Raw genomic sequence first — 9,706 nt, forward strand, 5'->3', positions numbered from 1 at the left:
CTGTCAGCACTTAAAGCAAATGAGTTTTAATGCTTGTGAAATCTTTGGCAGATCAAACCCCCTTATTAAAAAATATCCACAAGCATTATTAAAAACTATATCAAGTTAAAAAAAAAATAATCCACCAATTAAAAACCAAACCAAAACAAAAAAATCCACAAAAAAAACCCCAACAATAAAAACCCTCTCCTCCCATTTTGGCTTTCTTTGGACCCAGCAGGATTATTTTCGGAGGCAGGTGAACATGCTGCGAGCCTAAGTCACTGGGAAAGACAGGGATGCTGGAAGCTGTCAGAAACCATTGCCTCTGTCTCATGGGTGTGCAGCAGCAAATTCACTTACTCCAAGGAAAGGTGCTGGCCTAAACAAGAAAAACAAGCTGTGTTTTACTCCAGTAAGTTCACGATGTCTGGGTACCTACCAGGCAACATAACTCTTAAGGGATTAACAAGTAAAAATACAACTTGACAATGTATTTACTATGTATACATAGCAACAGACACACATGCAGCTTGATGATATTTAAAAGTTTCAAAATGACAGCCTCTTTGGTCTCCCACATCAAAACAAACATTAAAGCAGTTAAACACAAGTTTACTACAACCCAAGTCAGCAATATATTTAAAACAGGATGTGTAGATAAGAGTTCTTCTGAGTAATCCCCCCTGCAGAAGTTTGTGTTACAGGCTATAAACTGACTTGTCTGCATTTTAAACTCTGTATTGGGTAGGCTATATATGTCAGTTGATTACTAATCTGCCTTTTTTTTTTTTTTGCCCTTTTTTTTTTTTGGGTATCTTTTCTTATCTTTCTGCATTTTTTGTTTATCTTCATAGTCCCATTTTCTGATCTGGCCTCTTTTCCATGTGTGTATTTGCAGTTCCTAACACAGAACCATTTAATCATGTTTGATGTTACTAGCAAAACTCCCATTGATTGACTTGATTGCCTTTGGTAAGTGATTTCACTGGAATTCAATTGCTGTCTCAGGGCTGCGAGAGATACATGATAACATAGTCCTAACAGGCTTTTTCCAGTAGAAAGTGTTGATATGAGCTGCAGAGGCATTTCACAATTTGATTTCATTATATTAACAGTCTTCAGAACATACAATATCTAGTTTATAAAGAGGGATAGGAGAACATAAGCAGATACATGCCCATGCTCTGTGTGAAGGGAAGGGCTTTGATGTATGCCCAGAGGTTGTAGGAAAGGTGGAAACTATTTCCACTGAATTTTAAATTAAAAAAAACAAAACAAAACAATCAAACTAAAAAAACACCAAACAAAAAAACAACAGGGTGGGGAGTAGGGGAAGGAGAAAGTTGAGGAATTGTGATTAGTTTTGAATAAAAAGTAGACAAATGTCTAGGTCCACATATAAGGTGAATTGCCCCCAAACATTATCATTGCTCTTATGCACAGATCTATCTACTGGGAATTAAAGCCCAGTTTTCAAGGATGAGCCAATAGACTAGGTCTGTGCTCAGTGTGCCCTGTATTGCAGGGACCAACACTCCAGTGCATATCTGTTATTTCTAGCAGATGTTGGTCCTCATGGGCCTTCCTCACCAGCCAGGGTCAAGTCCCAACATGCTCTGATTGCGTGGGCATTGACTCAAAGGGAGAAAACAGAACAATTCACAGACATTTTCTGCTACCCGTTCATGAAGCAGGGTGAGTCTGCGGAAGACCTCATTAAACTATGGAGGCAATGGAAAGCACAGAACTTAAAATACCACAGATGTACATTATACACCTCTCACATGGGGCCACAGGACCATGTCTACCTAAGTAAGTATTTTAGCACACTAATCACTCTGAGATACAAAGGCAAATCCAGTGATGCAACTGTTAAACCATTTTAAAAATGCTGCTTAGAAACACAAGGTTTTCATTGCCTTTTTCAATGCTTACCACCTGTCATAGTTTTCTTCCTGGCTGGTGGTGCCTGGTGAATCCTGGGGACATATAAAGAGATCAGCCCACACCTCACATGGTGGAAGGGGGAGAAGAGGAACTCAGATTTATCTTGAAAACACTGCAGAGGAAGATGGCGAACTCTCAAAATTTGGGAAGTGCTAAAAGCTCTGAGCATACCCATGTTGATGACCAAATGGAAAAATCACACTATTTTCTCTGAGTTAGAGCAAGTCTCAAAAGATAGCTGACATGCAAGCACTGTCTTTCATCCCTTCGACGGCCTGCCACCAGCCTCTGGGCACCAGCCTTGGCTGTGCGGCAGGGACAGGCTGAACAGGCACATCCTCACTGCTCCATTTCAATGGCATACAGAGGTAGAGAGGAATTTTGTGCTTAATTAGGGGATGTGTTTGGAATATGATTTGTGATAATACATCTATAACAAGGAAAATTAATGAAAATAATTAATGAAGGGTAATCTGAGATACTAGGGTTTTGTCTAAGTCAGCAAGAATGGAGTCCCAAGGACATCTACCATGTGATTTCTACAATTTATTTTTTTTTAATGATCCATGAGGTCTTAATAGTTTCAGTGCAAGAAGTGATTGAGGAAGCAGTTAGGAAGGGATCCCACCTGTGAGGCTATCTGTAAGATAGATTCCTGTGAGAGTTAAAACTGAATTTCTTATCTTCTTTGTATTGTCCGATATTTCTTTTCCTTTAGAAGCCACTTTATGTCTGTGAATGTCCCTCTTTACAATTTTATCTTTATCTGTAAAGAAAAACAGTGAAGTTTGCCTCATATCCAGCTGCTTCGATTTTACACAGTGTTTGGACAGCAGGTGTATTTCAAAAACACCTCAACAGAATAGAAACACAGGCAAAAATCACAACCTTGCAGGATGCTCAAAGACCCTTGAGCTATAAAGCGTGAGGTGGAAGCTTGAATTAAAATGGATGCATTAAAAATAACTTCTGTGCAGAGCCATGGCAAGCCAAGTAGATGATGTATGGTGCTGATATCAGCTGTCGTTAAGTAGCATGGCACAGCATGGGACAGAAGAGTCACTGTTGTCACCGGTGTTAACCAAGGCTACGGGTAGAAAAAGCCTTTCCCAAGGCCTCCAAGGCTAGCAGAGCTTTGTGAGAGCCCAGGGAGGCAGGAGGGAGCACTTGGTCACCTCTGCCAGACTGGGCCCACCTCAAACAGCAACTCCAGCAAGAAGGAGGGGTTGAAATCTGTGCCATAGACCCACCAAAAAGCTTCACACGAAGGCAGGACCTGCCCTCCACCTCCAGCCAGCTTTCACCCTCCCTCCTAGGAAAGTCCTTTTTGGATGGTGCCCTGGGTACTGTGGGGAATGTGCAATACACATGAGCAGAGGAGAGGCAGCACAAGCTGGATGGCTCCTGCTTAGCAGTCTGCTCACATCTTTCTCCCATGAAGAATATTCAGCTTCCTTTGTCTAAAATGTTGAGTGGTTATGAATAGTAAGGATAGACTATCTGTAATTATTTTTAAATTATTAATGGTTTTGTTAGATCCCTTCACTTTTACATTAGGTTTCTGTTAATGTAAGTTAAATCAAAATGTACTTCAGTTTCCAGGCAGCTCCCAAATGTATTTTTCATTCTTTCATAACATTACTTCAACTTCTCTATGAGGTGTCTATGATGAAGTTTGCTCCCGACCCGGCAGACTCCCAGCCCTCATGAATTCAGTGGAAGGCTTGTGGAGCTGGCTCTCATCAGCCAGGCTAGATGGCAAATGAGAAGGCCATCCCTGCACTGCCCGTTAATATCCTACCCCCAGCTAGCAGGTGTCATACCCTATTCGTAAGATGGACTGTGGAGGCCACGAGGGTATCGTCAGAGACAAGGGGAGAGTTTATCAGAATAACTGAGTTACTTTATGGCACTTTCCATTACACTTAGGAGACTCGGGTTGTTACGCCAGACACTCCAGATCAGAAAATATCTGCCAGGCGCCTCGCTCAGGACTCAGCCCTGGCAGGCGGTGAGGAGAGGTACCGCATGCCTCCCTGCCCGCATCCCTGCCCCGGGAGATGCACTCAGCCTCGGGGGCTCCGCGTTGGGCAACCCCCAGGCAGAAACGCGGTCATCTCCGGAGCCCACCCCACTCTCCTCCCTTCGCTGGGCGGAGTGCGGAGCGGGAGGGGTGCGGGGGGCCGGGGATGAGCCCTCCCGTCGCTGCACGCCTGCCGAGGGGAGCGGCGTCGGGGAGAGGAGCGTGCGGACTTAAACGCGTGCATTCAACACAAACGCCACAAAAAAATACCTGGATAAATTATGCAGAGGGATTTCGGGATTTCTTTCAAGTAATTAAGTTTCGATTTCTTGCATTTATTTTAGTGCCAGGAAGCACGAGGCGCCACGGACGGCAAAAGTCTTCATTGATCGTTCCGAGCTTTAAGTTTGACTTCGTGACTTGACTCGGCTTGCGGCGGCAGCGCGGCCCCGGCGAGGCCGAGGAGCCGGAGGGGTCGTCCCGCCTGTGGAGGCGGCGAGGGGGGCGGCGGGGGCGCAGCCACGTGTGCACCCCCCGGTGCCTTCCCGACACCACGCACCAGTCTCCAAAAACAGATTTGGAGCAGGGAGAGTGGGAGCCGGAGCCGGTGAGGGCAGCGATGCCAGACTTGGGGGGAACGAGGGTGCTTAGGGTGCGGCCCAGAGTGCGGCGCTGCCCCGATGGGGCGCCCCGGCCCGGTGGCTGCTGAGGCTGTGCGGCTTGCAGCTCTCCCTACCCTCAGTGCCTCCGCAGACGCGGGGCCAGGTCGCAACCCCGGCCCGGGAGCCCCGGGGGAAAAGCCTGGAGGCGGCGAGGCCAGGGGCGGTGTGTGGCACCGGGGCCACCCCTCCGGTAGAGCCGGGGCAGGCGCTGCCCTGCGCTCAAAACAAAGGTAGAGTTTGCTCAAAGTGTAGCCCGCATCTTAATTGATTAAAAATTCATAGGGCGCATTAGGTTCGGTAAAATATGAATGCGTGGCTTTAAATTTTAATCGTAAATCAGAACATGGATACATAAGAGGCGACAGTGATTTCTCCCTAGATGTCTGCGTGGGTCAGGGTGTGGGCGTGGGTAAGGGGAAGGGGGGGGAGCTATCCTTTTATTTAGGCAGCCCACTGGTGCGCAGGGCCGGCTGCGGGGCCCGCGGCCTCGGAGGGCCGCCGAGATGCCGGGGGCAACAGGGACTCTGCGCCTGCTGTGGCTCCCCCCGGCGCCCCTCACGACAGCGGGCGGGGAGCGGAGGGCAGCTGGGCACCCCGGAGTCTCTTTCCATAAAACAAACCCAAATCAAACCAACCAAAGAAAAAAACACAAACATCCAAAAAAAGGAGAAAAAAGGGAAGCGCAGCGATGCCGCGGGCAGGGCGCTGCGCGAGGCCGGGACCGGCGGCGAGTTCCGTCACCGACGGGCGCGGCCCCGCGGGGACCCACGGGGCCGGCCAGGACCAGCCGCCGGGCCCGATACCGGGGAAAGTTTGCCCAGCGATTGGGGCATGCTGTTTCTCAACCCGCTGCACCCCGGTGGCGGCCGTTCGGAGCGGCGAAAGGCGCTCAGGGTTTTGGAGATCGGTTGTCAGTGGCTATTACGATCAAGATTAATTCATATTAACGATATGCATTCTCAATTCTCCTGTGTGACAGCATACATTAGAACAACTATTGCGAGTAATTAAACTCAGTGCGGGAGGGGTTAAATGTACAGTGCGGGAAGGTTTCCTCCTCTCCCGTCTTTCCGCCAAAGTTCAGCGGCGGACCCGGGGTGGGCAAAGCCCCTTCAGCGGCTCCGCGTACCGGCGGGCTGGTTGCCCTCGGACTTCCCAGAGCCAACGAGGTAGTCTTTTTTTTTTTTGGTCTTTTTTTCTTCGCTACCGAAAGTGGAGGGGTTTCCTCATCCGCCCGCGCACCTCCCGGCGCGCCCGCGCTGAAGCGCGGAGGGCGGAGGCCGCTGCCGGGGAGGCGGGAGCGCAGGGGCGGCCCGGCGCGCCGCGGGGGCACCGGGAGGAGGGCGGGGAGGTGGGGAGCGGCCTCCCCGCCAGCCAGCCCGCACCTCGCCTGGGCTCTGCCCGGGATCTGCTGCACACCCGCTTAAAAATGTTATTGATGGCTTTTTCTCGGGCGTTGGAGATGCTTCGATGCTTTAGACTAATTAGACAAGCCAAAAGCCTTTTGAAGATTAAGCAAATTGGACAACCCTTGTTAATTAGAACATAATTTAAAGTTTGAAATTATATCACTCATGAAGTAGCCTAATTAGTATGACGATATGTTAATAGCCTACTGAGACACGGAGCGCGGAGGTTTGGCATGAACTCCTTAAAGGCTTGCAAGAAAATCCTCTTTCCTATGTTGTCATTAATAAAAGATTTCTATAGACTTCAGCCTTTCAACGGTGACATACAATTTATAGTACACACAATGCATTAGCCCATAGTGCTGCTCAATTTTTTTACTATTATGAAAACTAATAAATTCGTCAAGCTGAATTAAGCATACAAATCAGATGAGGCATAACAGATTACATATTGAAGCGCTGTGTCTCCCGAGCCTAAATGAAATTTCAATCTAATAATTCCTTCCTGGCCCGGCCGTAATTTGTTTAGAGATGTTGTTCTACTTCTTTCCAAGCGCTATTCGCACCATAATTAAATGATACTCAAGCTTTTAACTTTGATTTATTTCATTTCTCCGAGCTGGCGACAGTGAGAGCTGATACAATGTAATTTTTTTTTATTTCCCTTAAAATTACCAAGTCTGCTGTTTAGGTGAGAAATTAAACACCTAAGCACTTATTTTAACCTTCCTGCTGTACAGTGAAATTCATGGAAATAAACCCGGCCACCTCCCGTAAAACTGACTTTCCTCGATTTCTTCTCTCTTCTCTTCCTCTTCCCCCTCCCTCCCCCCTTTCTTTCTTCTTTTTCGAAGAGAGGCAGGGGAAAGTTGGCGGGACAGCGGTGCGCTCTGCGCAGGAGGATCCCGCGGGATCTCCGCCGATGGGGGACGCCGGAGGGGACGGACTCCGGCCGCAGCTCCGTGCATTTCCCTCGGCGGCTCCCGCGCCACGCCCTGCGGCCAGAGCCCCCGGCCCCCCCGGGCCCCCCGCCGGTACCCCCGCGGCAGCGGCAAGACGTGCCGGGGCAGTGCCCGGGACACTCTTTGAACTGTGGGCTCGTTGTGAGCCTGGACGGGACTTTTATCTTTCCTTTTTATTATTATTATTTTATTATTTTTTTTAATGGATTTGAGCGGCGGGGGGGGTCTCTTCCCCATCCCTTTTTATTTTTTGCTTTTTTGGCTTTTTTCCGCCCCATCAGGGGAGGGGGCGGCGTGGCGGTGAGTGTGGGAGCACGCGTGGGCGTGGGCGCGGGGGCGGTGGGGGGCGGGCAGGGTGCGGCGGAGGAGGGGGCCTGGGCCGAGGAGGAGGCAGGCGCGGAGGGCCCTTCCCGAGGAGTTGGGCTGTAGTGACAGGCGAGAGGGGAGGGGAGGGAGGGAAGAGAGTAAAACCCACCGGCGCGGCAGCGGGGAGGGCACTTCGCGAGAGGCGAGGGCCGGCAAAGGAGCGGAGGCGGGCGGGAGGCAACCCGCGCATCCCCCGCGCATCCCCGGCTCGCCGGAGCCGCCTCTCCCGGCCGCGTCCTCCCCAGCGGGGCTCGGGCAGCCGGCTGGGGGGCGAGTGGGATTTTTTTTTTTTTCTTTTTTTCTTACGGGGTGTGGGGGCGCTGGGGGCAGGCCGGACCTTCTGCGGCTTTTCCGGGGCGTCCGGGCCCCTGGCCCCGCGCCCCTGCCCTTCTCCGGCGGTCGGCTGCCGGCGGGCCGGGCCGCGGCTGCGGCGAGCACCATGATGATGTCCCTGAGCAGCAAGCAGCCCTTCGGCCTCCCTCACGGCGGCAGCGGCGGCGGCAGCGGCGGCCTCCACGAAACCAAGTACTCGGCCCTGCACACCGCCTCGCCCTGCCCCTCCGCCGGCGCCGCCGCCCCCGCCGCCAGCTCCCCCAGCAGCACCGGCACCGGCGGCTCCGCCGGACGCGGCTCCGGCTCCGGTCCTGGCTCCGGCTCCGGCAGCGGCGGCTCCGGCTCGGGCTCCGGCCCCGGCGGCGGCGCGGAGGCGATGCGGCGGGCCTGCCTGCCCGCCCCTCCGGTAGGTGCCCGCCGCCTGCCACCCCGCTTTAAGGGGAGCCCCTCGGCGGCCCCCCACATCCGCCTGATGATTTTTTCATGGCCGTGCAGCAAATCACCCGGCGCCGCCGGGCGCTCGCCCAACTTATGCATGCGGCGGCTCTTGCCGCCTGTATTAATTTTTATGACCTGGGATGCTGCGTGCGGCTGGTGCGTGTGTCCGTCTGTCCGTCCGCCCGCCAGCCCGCCGCTGGCTGCCTCTGTGCGAGCGGCTGCGCGCCGCGCCCGCTCCCTCGCCCCGCTCGCTCCCTCTTCTCCTCTCTTCTCTTCTCCCCCCCCCGTTCCCCACCCTCCCACCCCCCTTCTCCAGGATTTCTCTTTTAACATGCTGGGAAGGTTTTAGTGGCACGGCGGAGTGCGCGGGGAGGCGAATTCCCTGCTGAGCGTTATGTGTGCCTTCTATTTGCAATTGCAGAGCAATATATTCGGCGGTCTGGACGAGAGCCTGCTGGCCCGCGCCGAAGCCCTGGCAGCGGTGGACATCGTCTCCCCGAGCAAGAGCCACCACCACCACCACCCGCCGCACCACAGCCCCTTCAAGCCGGACGCCACTTACCACACCATGAACACCATCCCCTGCACCTCGGCCGCCTCCTCCTCCTCGGTGCCCATCTCCCACCCGTCCGCCCTGTCGGGCACCCACCACCACCATCACCACCATCACCACCATCACCACCAGCCCCACCAGGCGCTGGAGGGGGAACTCTTGGAGCACCTGACGCCGGGGCTGGCTTTGGGGGCTATGGCAGCCCCCGACGGCGCCGTGGTCTCCACGCCGGGCCACGCTCCCCACATGGCCGGCATGAACCCCATGCACCCGGCGGCGCTGGGCATGGCCCACGCCCACGGGCTGCCGGCCCACATGGGCTGCATGAGCGATGTGGACGCCGACCCCCGCGACTTGGAGGCCTTCGCCGAGCGCTTCAAGCAGCGCCGCATCAAGCTGGGGGTGACCCAGGCCGACGTGGGCTCGGCGCTGGCCAACCTGAAGATCCCGGGGGTGGGCTCCCTCAGCCAGAGCACGATCTGCCGCTTCGAGTCCCTGACCCTCTCCCACAACAACATGATCGCCCTCAAGCCCATCCTGCAGGCCTGGCTGGAGGAGGCCGAGAAGTCCCACCGCGAGAAGCTGGCCAAGCCCGAGCTCTTCAGCGGCGCGGAGAAGAAACGCAAGCGGACCTCCATCGCCGCCCCCGAGAAGCGCTCGCTGGAGGCCTACTTCGCCCTCCAACCCCGGCCCTCCTCCGAGAAGATCGCCGCCATCGCCGAGAAGCTGGACCTAAAGAAGAACGTGGTCCGCGTCTGGTTCTGCAACCAGCGCCAGAAGCAGAAGCGCATGAAGTACTCGGCCGGCATCTGAGCCGGCAGCCGGGGACGATCAACGGCATCGGCATCGTCCAACCGATTCAGATTCAATAAACGACGACAACAACAAAATCAACAACAACAAAAAAGGAAAGGAGGAAAAAAAACCAACACAACCCCAGCCCACCGCCCCCAGCTCACCCCACCGCCGGCCCCGCGCCCAACTTGCGGGGGAACTTCCCCGCGGAGCCGCCGCCCGGACCCGCCCCGGCA

The 9,706-nt window shown here is 53.9% G+C and overlaps 1 protein-coding gene across 1 annotated transcript; it reads left to right on the forward strand.

Moving 5' to 3' along the window:
• The first annotated feature begins 7,790 nt into the window (after positions 1-7,790).
• Positions 7,791-9,488, forward strand: POU4F2 (POU class 4 homeobox 2). Its single transcript, XM_051618398.1, has 2 exons — positions 7,791-8,090; positions 8,544-9,488. Exons 1-2 carry the CDS (start codon positions 7,791-7,793, stop codon positions 9,486-9,488), a joined length of 1,245 nt encoding a protein of 414 aa, XP_051474358.1.
• Positions 9,489-9,706: the final 218 nt, after the last annotated feature.

This window comes from Apus apus, chromosome 4 (genome assembly GCF_020740795.1).
Source record: "Apus apus isolate bApuApu2 chromosome 4, bApuApu2.pri.cur, whole genome shotgun sequence".
Classification (NCBI taxonomy): Eukaryota; Metazoa; Chordata; class Aves; order Apodiformes; family Apodidae; genus Apus; species Apus apus.